The sequence below is a fragment of the Capsicum annuum genome, chromosome 6 (assembly GCF_002878395.1).
Source record: "Capsicum annuum cultivar UCD-10X-F1 chromosome 6, UCD10Xv1.1, whole genome shotgun sequence".
Classification (NCBI taxonomy): Eukaryota; Viridiplantae; Streptophyta; class Magnoliopsida; order Solanales; family Solanaceae; genus Capsicum; species Capsicum annuum.
This window is the reverse complement of record NC_061116.1, coordinates 161,378,310-161,397,513: the sequence shown is the minus strand read 5'-3', so window position 1 is coordinate 161,397,513 and position 19,204 is coordinate 161,378,310. Positions and strand designations below refer to the sequence as shown.

Here is a 19,204-nt window from a genome sequence, read left to right as displayed (position 1 = left end):
ATCTATGATAACCCAAATAGAATCATGTTGATGACGAGTACGAGGTAGTCCCATCACAAAGTCCATGTTCACTTCTTCCTATTTATATGTGGGAATACTGAACTGCTGCATGGACCCACTAGGTTTCTTGTGCTTGATCTTAACCTGCTGCCATTTAGAGGACTTAGCTACAAACTCTACAATAGATCTCCAGCAAATCACGATACATATTAGTGGCCCCCTGATGAATCGAGTAACGCACCATGCATTTCTGCAAGAATTCATTGCCTTAAATCATCTACGTCAGGCATACACAATCTACCCTAACAACACAACACACCATATCCCCTTTGGAAGAAAACCTCCACTTTATGATCTCTGACTGATTATTTCAACTTAACTAGACTATGATCTCTATCCTACTTTTCCTTCACTTCAGAAACTAGGGATGATTTGGTGCAACTCTGCACCCATATACTACCTTCAGCTGAATCGACTAAGCAGATACCTAATTGGGCAAACTGATGAACTTCTTGAGCTAACTTATTACCATCCTTAATATGAGAAACACTACCCATATACAATCTATTGAGAGCATCAGCCACTATATTGTCCTTGCCCAGATGATACAGAATACTCATGTCATAATCTTTTAGTAACTCTAACAACTTTCTTTGATGCGAATTCAAATCTTTCTGAGAGAAAACGTACTACAAACTCTTATGATCTATGAACACATCAACATGCACCCCATACAAATAAGGCCTCCAAATCTTTAAGGCAAATACTACAACTGCTAACTCAAGATCATGAGTAGGATAATTCTTCTCATGGGGATTAATTTGTCTAGAGGCATAGGTTATAACCTTACCTCTTTGCATGAGAACACAACCCAAACCTACTCTGGATGCATCACAGTATACAATAAACCCATCTGAACTATAGAGCAAAGTTAAAACTGTGGCAGAGGTGAGTTGAGTCTTTAAATCTTGAAAACTCTTCTTCCAAGAATCTGACCACTGAAACTTAACTTTCTTCTATGTCAATCTGGACATGGGGGATTCAATAAATGACAACCCTTCAACAAATCGACGACAATAGCCAACTAAACCCAAGAAACTCCTAACGTCTTATGGAGAGATGGGTCTGGGCCAGTTTCTCACCGCTTCGATCTTTTGAGGATCAGCTCTAATACCATCACTAGAAATAATATGATCAAGAAAAGCTACTAATCTTAGCTAGAATTCACACTTACTGAATTTAGTGAACAACTAATGGGCTATAAGAGTCCGAATTACTATTCTGAGGTGATTTGCATGATCATTTTCACTACGGGAGTAGACAAAAATGTCATCCTTGAAGACTATGATGAACATGTCCAAGTACTTCTTGAACACTTGGTTCATCAAGTCCATGAAGGCTGTTGGGGCATTCATAAGACCAAAGGACATGACTAAAAACTTAAAGTGACCACACCGAGTTTGAAAAACTATTTTTGAAATGTCACATTCCTTAGCCCTGAGCTGATGATAGCCTGATCTAAGGTCTATCTTTGAAAAGTAGCTGGCACCCTGAAGTTGGTTAAACAAGTCATCGATTCTAGGAAGTGGGTATTTATTTTTGATGGTGACTTTGTTCAACTGACGGTACTCAATACACATTCTAAGAGAACCATTTTTTATGCACGAATAGAACTGGTGCGCCCCATGAGGAGATGCTGGGTTTGATGAATCCCTTATCTAGAAGATCCTTTAATTTTTCTTTTAGCTCTTTGTGTTTAGTTAGAGCCATTTTGTATGATGGAATAGATATAGGCTGAGTGTCTGGGAGAAGGTCTATTCTGAAGTCGATTTCCCTTTCGGTAGAAACTCCAGGAAGATCTTCAAGAAACACATCTGAGAATCCATTTACTACTGGAACTGACTCAAGATTTAAAGTTTCTGAATTAGAGTCTTTGACTCAAACAAGATGGTAAATACACCCCTTAGATATTATCTTTCTCGCTCTAAGGTATGAAATCAAGTGACCCTTAAGTGTTGTAGTACTACCCATCCATTCGAGGATTGGTTCATTTGGGAACTGAAAATGGACTATTCAGTTTCTACAATCAACTGAGGCATAGCATGAATGGAGCCAATCCATGCCAAGAATAACATCAAAATCCATCATTTCTAACTCTACGAGATTAACTGAAGTAAATTTTTGAGATATTATGACCGAACAGTTCCTGTATACCTGTCTGGCTATAATGGAAACACCTACTGAAGTGGAAACTAAAAAGGGCTCTGCAAAATTTTTGGGACTGACTCCGAAGTTGATGGCTATATATGGAGTTACAAAAGAAAAAGAAGCTCCAGGGTCTAGTAAAGCATAAACATGTAAATGAAATACCTGCAACGTACCAGTAACTACATCAGGAGAATTTTCCTGATCTTGGCGGGACTGAAGAGCATATAATCTGTTCGGATGCTGACCACTGGTAGTACTAGAAGCGGTACCCTGCTAAGTTAAGCGACCAGCTGGAACTGACGACTGATGGGACTGGCCCTGTTGGCACAACTCCCTATATTTTTGAGAAACTACCCGACACTTTCGAATTCGATGTCTTGGATTGCCACACCCGAAACACACATCATTGCCAGATCTACATTCACCCTAATAGTACCTACCAAATTTCTAACATAGAATATTAGTACGAGTACTGTTAACACTGCCTTGAGACTTAGAACCTGGTGCTCTATCCCTATTATCATTTCTGAATTTGGGTACGGGGGCACTGGCTGAAGATGGTGCTGGGCCTGAAGACCTCTGATAAAATTGGGGACGATTATCATCTTCTAACCTTGACTGACTAAAATTAAAACTACTCATTCTAGCCTTCTTATTCTCCCTCTCTTTCTTTAATCTTTTGCTCCTTAATTTTTTAAGCATGGACCATCAACCTAGACAAGTCCATCTCCCTAATCAGCATTGTGGTCCTGTACTCCTTGACCACGCTATCAGATATGCCAGACACAAACTTACTTATCTTGCATCTATTATCAGTTACTACATGAGGAGAATATCCAGCTAGCTGAGTAAACTTGAGGGAATAATCCTTCATGCTCATGCTGACCTACCTTAAGTTAATAAATTCTAACACCTTGGCCTCCCTCAAATCCAATGGGAAGAATCTGTCTAAGAAAGTTGTGGCAAACTCTTTCCATTCTACAGGTCATGCATCAATACCCCTATCTACCTTCCACTGCTTAAACCATGTATGGGCTACATCCTGTAACTAATATGCAACTAACTCAGCACTCTCACTAGATGTCACCCCATAATATCCATTAGCTTTTTAACTATATTTAAGAATTTCTGTGGATCCTCTTCAGACTTGGATCCTATAAAGGAAGGAGGATTCATTCGGGTGAAGTCCCGCATCCTGGTTATAGCAGTATTGGCCATTGGCTTGGCCTGAACAGTAGTTGGTCATTCATGCTGAGTTGCTACAGAATTTTACGTGGGAGACATGCTCATCAAGAGGATCTGCCTAGACGGGCGGAGGTACTGACTAATTTCCTGCTCCTCTTTTGTTATTCTTTTTGGGAGGCATTTCTGTAAACGAAAGAAAGAAATGAATTAGGCAGAGAGTTTAACATGATATCATGCTCACTCGCATAATATGAATACTGAAAGAAGGAAACTTTTCTTAAATGCCTTGTATTCTCTCATCCATAAGTGTGGCACGCTGCACACCCATGTACAAGACTCTACTTGACATGGCTTTCAGACTTCCTAAGATACTTTAAAACCTTAGGCTCTGATACCAAGTTTGTAATGCTCCGAGAGTACACCTTGGGCATCACACAGTGCTTACAGTCCCGAGGGACCACAAGCTAACCCACGAGCTGGTACCTACAGTGAGCACTAAATAATAATATCATAATTACGGAAGAACAACTGATATGTCATAAGGTTTTATTACTGAATCAATATTGGAATATGAATCTAGAGAAATAAATGTCTAAATCTGATAAAATACTAATAAAATAACTAACTAACTGACATGTTCGAAAGCCTCTAAACTGACTGAATATGAGTTGATAGGACAGGACCCACCTAACTCTGACTAACTACAAAAAGCATAAAATAAAATAAATCCATCCTCAAAATATGAGGACTCACCACTACTACTACTGAGAATCTGAGAAGTCTATATGGGATCCCAGAACTAGGAATCAGAACTAATGATATAACACATCATAGCGCAAAAAAAAGGTATGTGATTAGTACTTTGAATGTATTGGTATGCTAAATGAGGTAGGCTAATATACATGTTTTTATGAGTGGAAATAATAACAATTTGAATATATGTGTAAGCACAGAGTACTAAATAGAGTGCATGAAATCTATAGATACTAAAAATATAGGGAATCTATAAATACTGAGTATGCATGAAAGTTTATAAATACTGAAGGTACGTGAAATCTGTAGATACTGAGGATGCATGACCAAGCATATAACATGAATTGAATAAAATCTGTAAATTAAAATACTGAAATGACTGATATCTGTATGCTTTGGTCAAACAACACTGAGACTAAATGTCTAAACTGATTACTGGACTAAAACTGTAACTGAGACTGTGGGAGGTATCATCTAATCGACATGCCCTAATCTAAGCTAATCGGGGTCCAAAGTGTAACCCCAGTTGGAAGGGTGTTAATACCGTTCCATGGGTACTAACTCTGGCTATGTGGATCCACTAGTCTGGTATATTGGATTGTCCCGAAGGACTAAGGGTGTCAAGCCTAATCTGACGGATGACCCCTGTGAGATAGTCAAGCCTAAACTGACAGGTGACTTCTCATATCCTATGCTGACTATGTAGTTCTAGAATATAGGGACTGCTACTAACGACTCTGCCTATCTGATAGGGAAGCCCCCATCCTTACACTCGCTTGGTGCTAAATCCTACTCCCAACTAAATGACACTAAGTTACTGATTATTTCTGAGATTAACTAACTGACCTAGTAATGCTCATGATGTATTCTGAAGTTATCCTGAAGATACTGAGATGAGAAACAACTATGATTTTCGGGTATTTAATACCCCTAGGACTCAAAAGCAAAAATAGTAAAACAACACTAAAGCTTGGAGGACATAGCATGGAGGCTTTTATCAAATATTCATTCTTGTAAGCATTTTATCAAACACTTCATATGCATGGTGTATAAAGAGCATGGGAATTAGTTTAAAGCTTATAGTAAAGCAAAACTTCAACACCATTATCATAAATCATGAATTAAATCCGTGGGCAACAATATTCAAATATATGGAGTGTAGTAATAGACATCAATTTCGCTAAAACATGGTATAGAACAAGATTCATGGAAATTCATGGCTTAATCATAATTTAAAATCAATATAACTTGAAAAGCTCAAAATTTCACAATTTAAACTGGATACTTGGACTCCATGGGTGAAAGGAATCCATAGATGAATATCTAACATACCTGGGTTAAGGAATTTGAGATGATTAATGGTGAGTTCTTGGGATTTGGTCTTGAATTTGAGAGCTAGGGTTTCTTGTTCTTGAAAAGAATGGATTCCCTTTTGAGTAATTTGAGAATAATGGGCATATGATGCCCTATTAGGCTTTAATTTCTTGTTTAGGATAAGTTTACAGCTTATAAAAATGACCAAACAACCCCTTGGAAATTAAAAATGTGGAACTGAAAAATTTAAAATCCCGATTTGAGGCCTGGCGCGACGCGCCAGGATCGCGAAACCTCACTGGAAATTGATGACTAGGACCTGAAATCTTGGTGCGATGTGGAGCTATTGTGGTAAGCCTTTGGAATGCCATTTTTGTCCACCTCCGCGATGCACCATTATCGCGGAGGCTCACTGGAAATTGCCAAATATAAACTGGATCCTTGGCGCACCCGCCAATATCGCGGTCCCTTACTGGAATTAGACAATGGGGAACTGAAATACCTCTGCGATGTGGTGAGATCATGGAGTCACACTGGAAATTGACAATTGTCATCTTGACATACTCCGCGACGCGTTACTGGCCTGAATGATGGTGCTTTACGACTGAAACTTAAAATCTTTGTAACTTCTTACTCGTTTATTGGGTTAAGGTGAATCTTATATTATTGGAAAGCTAGTTAGATTTCCCACAACTTGGTGGCTCTAAACTGAGGAATAATGAGTATTTCAAAAATTTTATGTATGAATACTCATGTACTGAGGTTTAAATTATGCTAGGGAAATATGGGCTATTACAAGGGCGGTCACCTGGTCCAAGATTTCTTCTTTCACAGCAGACAAGATTCGAGATCCATTATTGAGGATCACTCGAGTAGTTTCCATATAGATAAGAAGGAAATTATATTGTGCCCTAGAAGTAGGCACATCCTATGTTCTTTTGGCCTCTCTTTTATCATTTGCTTGTTTGAAAAATTTTGTTATAATGATTTTCCTTTTAGTAATAACTATGTACTTGAATCTAGAGCATCATTTGTATTGCACATTCATTTATTTATAGCAATTTTGTTAGAGCCACCTTTCACGGTGAATTACGACCTTTGATGTTCTTCTTGAGGGTCTCATCCTCCTTGAGGTTTATGAGTTGAATGTCGAGTTTTGCAAGCAATGAGTTTATATCGATGAATAAGGTTATACACTAACTGGTTTTTATTTTGTGTGCCATTTACATCTTTTTAATTGGTCTTAGTTCGACCGCTGGGCATTTCAACCTTATATACCCCAATATATTTAAAGGAGATCCCTTTTATTTTCATATTGTTGTGTGTCTAAGTCTGGACATCTCCGAGATAGTTTAGTGCATAGCCTTGGAGCATCAAACTCTGAATAGTCTATATAAAATTTTATTGACTTTGGGTATTAGTATAATTTTTTACGTATAAGTATTTACACGACCACGTGTTGAGTGTCCCTATCATACCTTCATGATGGTGATAAGTAGTTTTTACTATCGATTAGATGATCATTCCATGCGAGTTCCATGGTAAACTTCTCAGCGAGGCCGTGTGTAAGGTGTCTTTACTTACGAAAGCCAGTCCCGAGTCTTAATATCAAGTTGTGTTTACTTCTCATCATTTTTGTAATTCTTTGTATGAATCCCGAAGTGGTAGCCTTGCCTCTTCTTTAGAGAATAGGGAGATCTTCCCTAAGGCCTCCTCATGGCTCATAAAAAGATGAAGTTCTTAACCTTAAAGGCCCAAGCCATTCATGATCGGTTTATGATTCAATTAGGGAAACTCATTCCAAAAACTGAGGTAGAATTCTGAACAAAAAATATAGATAGACTCTAAATTCTTTAAGTTCTTCATTCATTCAGACACTGTCGACCATTATTCTTGCAATGAAGGCGAACAAAAACTTTTCCTATCTCTCCGTAAAAGTCTCTATTGCTTCCTTATTAAAACCATCATAAGAAAACTCCTTTTTGAGATAAAAATTGGTTGAAGGAAAAAAGAGTGTAGCCTTGTCTTTTAGGGTCTTCTATCATCGTGTTCACTATTCCCGAGGAATGTATGCAAGAGAACCAAAAACAAGGAACATTAGATAAAATAAAATACAATTGAAGTGCATGCCTGTCTCATCGTGGATGACAATTAGCTTATCGTCTTCCTTGGAGCTCTTAATTTTATGGGTGCCTGACTACCTTCAATGCCTTTACCATAGTTTTCCTTGGCTTGTTCGCTTAGGAACTCTTTGAGGTGTCTACCTTGAGAAGGTTAGTGACTGCTTTTTGAAGGTAGCAATAGTCCTTAGTGTCATGGTTGTGCATCTCCTGGAATTCACCTTTTCCTAGCATCTAATTTTCGAGACTAGCCACTCGAGTCTGACACTGAAATGATACTTTGAGAGCATGAGGTGTCATTAATGGCATGCACTATGTTCTTTGTTTTCTCCTGAGACTGTAATCCCTTATCCGAGAATTCTCTTTCCGACCGTCGATCATGTCATGACTGTCCCATCAATTGGGACCCACTACCCCTAGTACCGTCGGCCCTAAAGTAGGTCAAATAAGGGGTATAACATTCCTGGAGCTATCCTATTTTGAGTCGTTCTATTATTTGAGGTCTCTAGTGAAATTGAGTCACAAACTCCTAAAATATTTTTGAGTCTTCCTGCTATATCTTAAAAATATCCGCTCGTTATAGGGTTGCACCTTCTTGTCTCCAAGATGATCAAGTATGAAGTTATTTTTTGACATGTTAAATGAGTCGATAGAGTTTCTATGGAGAAGTGAGTACCATACCTAGGATCCCCCAAGACCATTCCTTTGAGCTTCTTTACCATGACCGATTCAACTTCCTCCTTCATTAGATCATTATCGTTGATTGTAGTGATGAAAAATGACAAGTGCCCTTGAGGGCTCAAGTTCACATCATACTTTGAGATGTCTGATATCTTGAACCTATTTGAGATGTACCTAGTCACCACAACGGTCGTATAAGGCACATAGGCATAGCTTTAAGAATCAGTCCCCTTTTACCACTAATGGGGCTCTTGGAATATAACTCATTCGAGAGTTGAGCTTAGAGTACTATGCCTTCGCCTCCTTCCTCAACAGTTCTAGGACGCTCGCTGTTAGGGATATGCCCTTGGGCCCAGTATCATCATCCGCTGTCGTTACCCTATCCATTCAATAATGGTGCTCGTGTTCATTCAGTTCTTCCTCGAAGTGACTAAAGTTCCTCATACAACTTCTACTTGTATATTTTCTAGTCGTCTCTCTTGCACCTCCATTCGCTCCTATAGCTCCTTATAGGTCATAGTCAGACTCCTCAAGACTTCCTATAAAATTAGTGAGTCGAGCTCTTCATTATCAATGTCCAGAATCCTTATCTCTATGTTTATTGTTGTGGTGTCTTTGTCAAGAGGCGTATCATCATCAATAGGAGTCATTCTTTCTAGGAGCCCCTAGGCATCACATCAATAGACGTTGGAGTCTGTTTAGGGGTATTGTCCCCTATGCAGTCATTATTATCGTTTGCCATAACCAATTTCCCTACAAAGCAAAGCACAAACAGAAAACTAACGAGTGGTAATAAAATTAAAAACCCACATATTTGCTCTAGACCCACGGTGGGCACTAAAATTTTTACCATATTTTCGGTATAGTTGAATTTTTTCGTGAGTTAAGAGCATGGGTTTTAGTCTTAGCTTTAGGTTTAGTAGTGAATATTTACAGTAAAGTAAATAACGTAACGAAAGATCAAAATAAATTGAACAAACAGAGATTAAGAACAAATCTTATATCATAGGCAGAGTATTAGATCGTATCAGCCAAGAGTACAAACATGATTGAGCTTGAGTATCACAACAAAAAAGCAGTAAACAACTAAAGAAAATGCAAAAGCTTAATGACCAAGCTAAAGATATTTTATTGCTTAAAGGGTAAGAATGAGCTAATATCAGACGTCTTTACAATAAGGGGAGTGTTTATTAGAGGTTGTCTTTCAGCCAATAGAGCTTTACTCTCTAAGCCCTTAGTACCGCACCTAATGACCCTTGGTCACTTGTTCTCAAACTATTGGGGACTGTTAGTCCAGTACTACGTGTCTGATGCGGTTCAATCAAGAATCACATGTGCACCTGTATGGCTTGGCACATTTCCCTCTTGGTCGATCCTTTGTATGTGGTCACCATCGTTGGTTCTCTCGTGTTACTTCTATTTTCTCCTGAGTAGCTATTCCATCGGGCTTTTTGTCGAGACAATCCCTTCGCCTCCTGGCCTATGTTACACTCGACGGGTAAACTACATAAATGACCCTTCTTTTGAGTGGCTTTGCTTTTTTGTCCCCATAAGGAAGTCCTCCAAAATTAGGTTTTTTTCTTTTTTTTATGTATATGACAAATACTTATTTAGCCCTCTATACCTCAAGTATTTTTAAACACATTTCTATGCTTATTTGTCTTTCAGCTTCTATTTTTTTTAATCTGTTTTTTTTTCTTTAATTTTTCTTTTTTTCTTTCTGTTTTTCCTCAATATTTTTTTTTCTTTTCTCCTCTCAACTTCAATTTTTTAATATTTTTCTCATTTTTATTCCTTTGTTTTTTCCCCTTTTTTTTTTCATTTTTTCTCAACCTTTAGTTTTTGTTGTCTCTTATCTTCATTTTTTTTCTTTACCTTTATTTTTGTCTTTTCTCCACTCAACTTCTATTTTTTTTATCCTTTTTATTTTCTATGATTTTTATATTTTCTTCTTTTTTTTAATAAATTTTATCAACCGTTCTTTTTCTTTTATTTTTATTTTTTCTTCTTCCTCAATCTCTTTCTTTTCTTTTCCTTTTTTTCCTTCTCTTTTCTTCGATTCCTTCCAACAACAAGTTACGTCTCATGGGTAAGAGTTGACACTACCATATTATGTTTTGCTTTATAAGAAGTTCTATAACTCTTGTCTTAGAAGCAATACGTAGCCTGCCACAGGAACAAGTTATGTCCCAAAGGCAAGAGTTGACGCTACTACATTGTGTCTTGATTTATGAGATGTTCTACCTTGCCTTAGAGTATGACTTGGCCTGAGGAATTTCAAACAATAAGTTATGTCTTATGGGCAAGAGTTGACACTACCACATTGAGTCTTGATTTATGAGATGCTCTATAAAATTTGCCTTAAAGGTAAGATTTAGCCTAAGGAATTTCAAACAACAAGTTATGCCCCATAGAAAAAAGTTGATACTACCACATTGTGTCTTGATTTATAATATGCTCTATAACTCTTGCCTTAAAGGCAAGACTTAACCCAAGGACTTTCAAATTACAATGAATTACACCCCATGGACAAGAATTGACATTATCACATTATGTCTAGATTTATGAGATGTTCTATAAATCTCACCATAGAGGCAAGACTGAGCCCAAGGACTTTCAGACTATAATGAGTTACGCCGCATGGATAAAAGTTGATACTACCACATTGTATCTAAATTTATGAGATGTTTTATAACTTTTTCCTTAGAGACAAGATTTAACCCAAGAACTTTCAAATAGCAAGCCTCATGGGCAAGAGTTGACACTACCACATTGTGTCTTGATTTATGAAATATTTTATAACTCTTACCTTAGATGCAAGACTTATCCCAAGAACTTTCAAACAATAAGTTACGACCCATGAGCAAGAGTTAACACTACCATATGTTGTCTTGATAAATGAGATGTTCCATAAAGTTTGTCTTATAGGCAAGACCTAACCCAAGAACTTTCAAACAACAAGTTACGCCCTATGGGCAACAGTTGACACTACGACATTGCATCTACATTTATGAAATGCTCTAGAAAACCAAAGGCAAAACTTAGCCAAGGACTTTACAGAAAAAACAAGGCACACCCCATGGGCAAAAGTTGACATTATCACATTATGTCTTAGTTTATGAAATATTCTACAACTCTTACCTTAAAGGCAAGACTTAACCCAATGACTTTCAAACAACAAGTTACGCCTCATGAGCAAGAGTTGGCACTACCATACTGTGTCTTCATTTATGAGAAGTTCCATAACTCCTACCTTAGAGGCAAGAGTTATCCCAAAGGACTTTCGGACAAACCACTCATGCCTTTAAGTTTACTTTAGTGTCAACGAAAGAAAATCGTACTTGCAGATTATACAACCTTTCGTTTTTTTAGCTAAAAATGATAGGTTGAGAAAAAAGGAAAAAAAGATTAAAGAAAAAAATTAAGATTGAGAAAAAAAGATCAAAAAGAGAAGGAAAAAATAAAGGCTAAGAAAAAACAAAAAAGAGAACAATAAAAAACAAAAAAGAAAAAAAATAAAGGTCAAAAAAAATGAGAAGAGAAAAATAAAAATAAAAAATAAAGTTTGATAAAAATAAAGAAAAAGAAGAAAAAAATAAAAATAAAAAATAAAGGTGAAGACAAATGAATTAAAAAAGAGAAAAATAATAATTGAGGAAAAAAGAAAAGAAAAAAATAAAAGAAACTAAAGGTTGCTAAAAATGAATTAAAATAAGATTAAAAAGAGAAAAGAAAAAATAAAACTCGAGGAAAAATGAAAAAGAGAAAAAAATAAATAAAGTTGAAGACAAATGAATATGAAAAGTGTAAAAGTATTTGAGGTGTATAGGAGTAAAAATGTACTTGTTCTATACATAAAAGAAGGAAGACTAGTCTTTAAAGACTTCTCTTGTGGAAGACAAAAAACACTCATCTACTATTAAAGTCATTCCATGTAATTTTCCGACACTCGAGCCTACTTCACTCAGTTTCTTTCCAAGCTATTTTATCCATATAACACATATAAATTTAAGAAAAAATTATTAAAAAAAAAAATGCAGCTAGTAATGTCACACTACAAAATATAGCTCACTCTATATTACACTATCAAAAATAGTCGAACTGTATAAGACCAAAGTATTAGACTCCATCCCATAACCAACTTAACTCAAGCAAGTCGTTTTGTCCTCTCTTCCCAATACACTCATTCCTCTTTCTTCTGGAGAACTCTCATTTATTGCAATTTTACAATCCAAATATTCTATGTTCATTTCTCCTATAGAATCTCCAAAATCACGTTTGGCCAAATAATCCATTATTTCTAAAAGAACTAGTTGAATTAAAACTGCATTATTAGGGAGAAAAATTATGTTGGTTAATCCAGCTCCATAACCTCCTTACAGTTTTTCTTTCTTAAATTTAAAATCTAATTATTTTGAAAACCCATTCAAACAACTTCTTCTTAAACCCATCTAAAAGTGAAAGTTACAACACAACCACTTCACAAATGACATTATTGTAATTTCATGATTTACGAACATTTGATGCAAACATGTTTTGTTACAACTCTTCATTAACATATTGTTGTTCATTATTGCTACAACTAATGAGCATCTAAGAATATACATGTCTATAAAATTCATAGATCAAGCATATAACAAATTTACATTATAATTTTGCAGGTGTAGCACAAATATATTGAATGTTCAACTATTATTGAAGCTCTAAGCTTCAAACTTTGAAAATTAAATTTACGTAAATAAGTTTTATTTCAAGTTGGTATGATTGCAAAAGATGGATTATCTATTAAGAAACTCAAATCTGAAGTTTTGGATCATTTGGTGTAGTTTTGAAGTGTTTTTGGATTTTGGTGCTTGTATTTGTAGAGATAAAATTTATTTTTTATATACATTTATTTATTGTATTGTGTATTGTTGTATATATAGTACAGTCTTTTTATTTCAACAATTTTCTTATTTCTATTCATTTTATACTCACTTATACAATGTAGATAAATACATGTGTAATGTGTATAATTCTGTATATTATTAAATATTTGTTTCTATAATATTATTTGCTTCAAGCTTAGGGAAGCCTACAAAATTATAAGAGGTGTTTTTGAATGAATCTGATGATTGAATTCAAGGAAGAAGACGAAGTAGATTTTTTCTATAATAGTGTATATTATTGTATAATATTTGTATATAAGTGTACACACACACATATATATTGTTTAAATAATAAATTTACATTGTATAAGTGTGTATAAAATAAGAAAAAGGAACAAAATCACCCAAATAAAAATATTGTATTATATATACAATAATATACGATATAGTATACAAATGTATAAAAAAAAGGACTTCGTCTTCTTCCTTGATTCCAAATACAATTTCATTCAAAAATACATTGAAACTACACCAAATCATCCAAAATTTTAGATTTGGGCTCGTCAATACATAACCGATTTTTTGTAACAATACTCACTCAAAACAGAATTTATTTATAGTTTCAATTCTCAAATTTTGAAGCTTCAAGCTTCAACAGTGGTTGAACCAATTCTTCCCTATTTATGTAAGATGGAGTAATTAAAATTGGATTATGAAGAAGCAAACTGAACTAGATATTACTGATTCAAAGCTTATAATTTTTAGTTGCCGCTGACGAAGAAATCATTTTTTGAGATAATGGGCATTATGGGTAACATTATATTTTGTAACTAATTCATATCGGGTAACCAAATAAAGAGTAAAACAACAAATAATAAATAGAATGTGAATTACCTGAACAAAGAAAATGATAAATTTGAATGTAAAATGAGAATTATTTGAAAAAATGTCAACGAAAAAAGAAAAGAAAAGAAAAGAAAAGAAAAGAAGGAACACGAAAGAAAAATTAGTTTATAATGAATAACCAAATCAGATTTTAAGCTATAAAGTGTTAAGTATATTTTTGATTATTTAAATATAAAGTATATTTGCTAGTCGTAGTTTTGTGTAATTAACCCTAATATTTATACCAAATGTCCGGAATTATCTGTCCAATAAAAGAAGGGTGATTATAATTCTATGATAACCTTATTTTTGAATAAAACGACCTTAAATCTCTTTTGTTGGTCAAAAATAAGATTGTAGGTTTCCGGAATTACACACTACTGTTATAAAACGACAACAGATGTGTCTCCATATCTACTTCACCATTATTATCGATTGACTGAGATAGTATTTTAAAGAACTCTTTCATTTGCTTTGTACCCAAGGAACCAAAAAACTAATAAAGTTGGGACCATCTATCAACTTTACAAGAAGAACCAACAGTATCTAGCCACCTTAACCTAAGGATCAATATAATCATTTGATTTTTGGATTAATATGGTGTCACTGAGAAACCAACCAAATTACGCCATCACATAATTAGGGGTCGTTGGTTCACCGACAAAATTATTATGATATTATAATCGTGAGATTATAATCTTGGGATTAATTTATGTATAAATAACATAAATATCAATCCTTTTGAAAGTAATTACACTCTCTCTCATTTTTTAAATTACTTTACTCTCTCCCTATTAATATACATAACATAGCCGACATATACATAGCATTCTGTGTATATGTTGGGATTTTTGCAATATGTTTAGGGAGTTGGAATTTTTTGTAATATTGAAAACATAAGTTGTGTATTTGTGTAATTTTTAGTTACTCTAGAGGAGGCCTAAATATTATTAAGTTGGATGAGATAAGATGGGATATTCAAGATTAAAGGTGCGATTAAATTTATACTTTGTTTGGTTGAAGATATATATTTATCCCAGAATAATTTTATACCTTCAATCAAACGAAGTATAATTCTACTTCAAATTTAATCCTGAATATCCCACTTTATTTTGGTACCAAACAACGCCTTAGTCTTTTTGTCAGATAGTGTATTACAATGTGGAGAATTAAATTCTCACCAAGAAGGTGAAAGTTGATGTAACAAACCAATTGAGCTATTAAGATTTTCTTTTGCCATTTAGATTTTAAAAGAATTAAAAGGGTTGGATTAGAGCGGATTGGAAATTGATTTTCTTTAGCTTTTCTCAACTTGTTTATAATTGAGTTGTGCTTTATTAGTTGCAGATTGAACTCATTGTTGACGCAAGAAAATCATATATTAAATCAACTAATTCATACTACTACTTTGCTGAAATCATGAATGTAATTATAGACGTGAGTTAGTTGAGTCGTCGTTAGACCACTTTCTTGATTATGAATTGAGTGGGTGAACAAATCCTATCTACAGCAGAAAGTGTTGTAGTGAGTCATTGTAAAGTAACTTTTACTTTTTCTCTTTTTGACGTGTACGCGTCTTAGTGTTTGATTAAAAATTTCATTATCATGGAAAGAAGCAAAAAAAAACCTTTTCGTTAAAAATATTCTATGATAGCTCAGTGACCGAAAGGGCCAAACAAATAGGATAAGTTCACTCACTACAACACTTTATTATGCAATAAGTTAGGAAATCTACTAAACATTATAATCTTTTGAGTTACATATATAAATTATTTTGTTTTTATATAACTTCCCGAATTATCATAAATTCATATTAAAAATATCTGATGGAAGAATATATAGTACATGCTACTTGAACATCACACTCTAAAAGCACCTCCAAGGAATTTCAAGTGGTAATACACATGCAGAAAATCTGAGGAGAATTGATTAAAAGACTTCTAAACTATCATTGTTTTGCGAATATTCCATGTCCAAACTAATGGTCTTAACACGGACTCATTTTAAGACCTTCTCATCTCCATAAACTTCTCAACAAGTTATCTCAAGCATTTCACAACATATTCAACAAAGAATTTTCATCTAAAGTAATAATCCAAGAGACAGCGGAAACATCCAATAATTTAGATATAAAACTTATGAGATAATGATAGTTGAAGAATTTTTTAGTTATGACATGTTCACTCCAAAATAAGTAACATGTCCACACATGAACAAAGAGAAAATAAATATATTAACAATAGCCTCCACTGAAAATATCAAACATTATCTGTACAACACAAAGATGGTACACTAAGAATTAGCCATCAACAGAGATTGTGTGGCCTTATTCAACCATATACACCTTCTACTTAATCGTACAATATCTGAAACTCACTAATCTGACTGATTCAAATTCATATCTTCTTAAACCTATTAAAGAAAAAAGTGTCTTTATAATTCTTTTTAAAATTTTCAGTACTCGAACTTGAAACCTGATTTAATAAAATTTTCGTTATAATATATAGTACTTGATGGTGTTGTATAACTAGTAATAGGAGATCAAAGAAGATTCAGCTCCTACTTGTGATGTGCTTATTGATCTTGTATACTTCTTAGGAGAAGAATTTGTTGATAAATCACCGGATCTTCTCCTTAGCATCTGCCTCATACCATCAGCTACAAGAATTGCAGGATTATTACACTTATATTTTCGACAAAATGACATATGAGCTTTAACAGCTTCGTCCATCTCAACAAAATATTGCTTCTTTTTTCCTCTATTAAATTCATCTCTAACAGCTTCCGAGCATAATCCACATAGCCATTTGCCTTCAAAATTTCCCTTCACTTCACTTATGTAGTCTATTGTGCACTCTTCTTTCAACCCGCAACAATCGCACCTTGCCAATTCTATTTCCATGACTTGAACTTTCTTGGATGTGTTACTTATTTAGGTTTTGTTGGTACTTTTTTCAATGTGGAATCTAAGTGCTTTTTTTTTTGCTTTGAGAGGGAGAAGAAAGATATGGTGTGAAAGGAGAGGGAGTTTAAGAGAAGTTATATACTGAGGGAAAGGTGCTATAATTTCCTCCATGTTCCAAAGGGGGACATAGGTCAGTGGAAAATGAGACAATTTGGTCTTTGTAGGGTCCTTTTGAGTTGTGGCCCTTTCTTGCATTAAAAATAAACAGCAATATTGCCTTGTCATTTTCTTTCATTTACTTCCGGTTAACAATTGTTGTTGTTGTTATTGTTATACATATACACAAAATGAGTGTCATACATACAAAAATGGATTTAGAAAGGTGATGATCAAGTTCCTGAGAGGTTTAAGTAGCACTTATCGAGGATAAAATGAGAGAAGTTTGCTTGAGATGATATGTGGGGATATCTTGTGTTGATTACCACACCGGTCCGTAAATGTAAAAATATAGTGAGTGAATGAAAGTGATTTAAAAAAATGATCTCAACCTAAAACTATGTGAAGAGAAACTGTATCGAGAAAAAGGATTCACGTAAACATTTGAAAAAAAAAAAGGATCCATATAAAAGTAGTGTCTAATAGTTGATGATACTTTTTCCATTTACTTTTACTTATCTTATTTTGATTTGACACTCATTAAAAAAAATAGTTATTGACATGACCATTTTATCATATTATTAATATTAATTGATGTTTAGAAAATGATTTAAAGAATAAGTAATTAATAGTATAAATTTCGTCTGTGATCACTTAATTTTGTGTTTATTATACAGAAGTCATTTTTCTTTCATTCATTATACAAAATTCATTTTACATACTCCACCACCATAAAAGTCACTATGACCAGATTTTACAATAATCCCACCAAAAAAATAATGTGGCAACCTTAATTAGTTCTTAATATTAATCGAAGAGAATATAATATTACTCATTTCTTGATCCTTTTTATATGTGACTAACCCAACTTTTGTTATGGATTATATAACGAAAGAATACCTTTTAATAGATTAGACTACCTAATGAAGACTATTTTTATATAAAAAAAAAATTGGTTGATATTTGTATGAAACATTTCATAATATTGCATTTATCTACCAAAAAGGTGCATCGAAAAAAGTAATAAACAAGATAAATTCTTCAAAACACATAAAATAGAAATACACGTATAATATTATTTTTTTAAGATTATTTTAATTCTTTGAAGATAACTCAATATGTTAAATATAGTTTTAAAATAAAACCATTTTAATTTTCTCATTGAATAAGTACTGTCAAAATTTGTACAAATAATGTTATTGACAGTTGTGTTAATAAAAGTCATAAAATATAAGTAATTTAATAGATAAAATAAATTATTGGGTATTTAATTTTTATATTTATCAATTGAATTAATTAAATAATATTTAATTTATCATAAACTGAATATTATAATGAAAACTTCTAAGAGAATTAACCGATTAGTCAAACAATTAAAAGTATAAAGACAAACTCAATAAATAGAGTAGTTTATGATATTATTATGATATACTGAATGCAAAAGCCTAAATGGCAAGAAAAGAAATGAATGAAAAAAAATACACCTATATGTCTTAATTTTAAAGGGAGAAAAATAATTTTATCAACAACATGTCACAATTTTAGAGGGAGAAAAGTAATTTTATCAACTACATGTTACACTTTTAGATGAGTAAAGTAATTTATCAACCACATGTCACAATTTTAGAGAATTTTTAAAAGATTAAAATTATCATAATCTTATCAACTACATGTCATAATTTTAGAGGAGAAAAATAATTTATCAACACATGTCTCAATTTTAAAGGATTTTAAGAAAATTAAAACCATTATAGCGTCATTGTGAGGACTATCAAATTTTGATATCCTCCCTTATGTATAAGTATAATTTTAGTTTCATAAAAATATCAACGAATTTTTTTAATGAAAATAATCTTTACTAGGTAGCCTAATCTATTAAGAAATTGGTATTTTTCCGTTATATAATCTATAAGGAAAATTGGGTTAGGCACATATAAAAAGGGTCAAGATATGGGTAATATATTATATTCTCTTAAATTAAAATTAAGAACTAATTAAGGTAGACACGTCATTTTTCGGTGAGATTATTGTAAAATTCGGTCATAGTGACTTTTGTGATGGTTGGAGCAAAGTAAAGTAACTTTTGTGTAATGAAGAAAAGAAATGTGACTTTTGTGTAATAGGTACAA

At 33.6% G+C, this 19,204-nt stretch overlaps 1 protein-coding gene across 1 annotated transcript; it reads right to left on the bottom strand.

The window, feature by feature from the left end:
• Window positions 1–16,245: 16,245 nt before the first annotated feature.
• LOC107874954 lies at window positions 16,246–17,051 on the bottom strand. Its single transcript, XM_016721643.2, has one exon. It carries the CDS (start codon window positions 16,914–16,916, stop codon window positions 16,542–16,544), a length of 375 nt encoding a protein of 124 aa, XP_016577129.1. The 5' UTR covers window positions 16,917–17,051; the 3' UTR covers window positions 16,246–16,541.
• Window positions 17,052–19,204: the final 2,153 nt, after the last annotated feature.

Coding starts and splice junctions, on each gene's coding strand:
- LOC107874954 (XM_016721643.2), bottom strand. CDS start 16,916: ATGGAAATAGAATTGGCAAGGTGCGATTGTTGCGGGTTGAAAGAAGAG.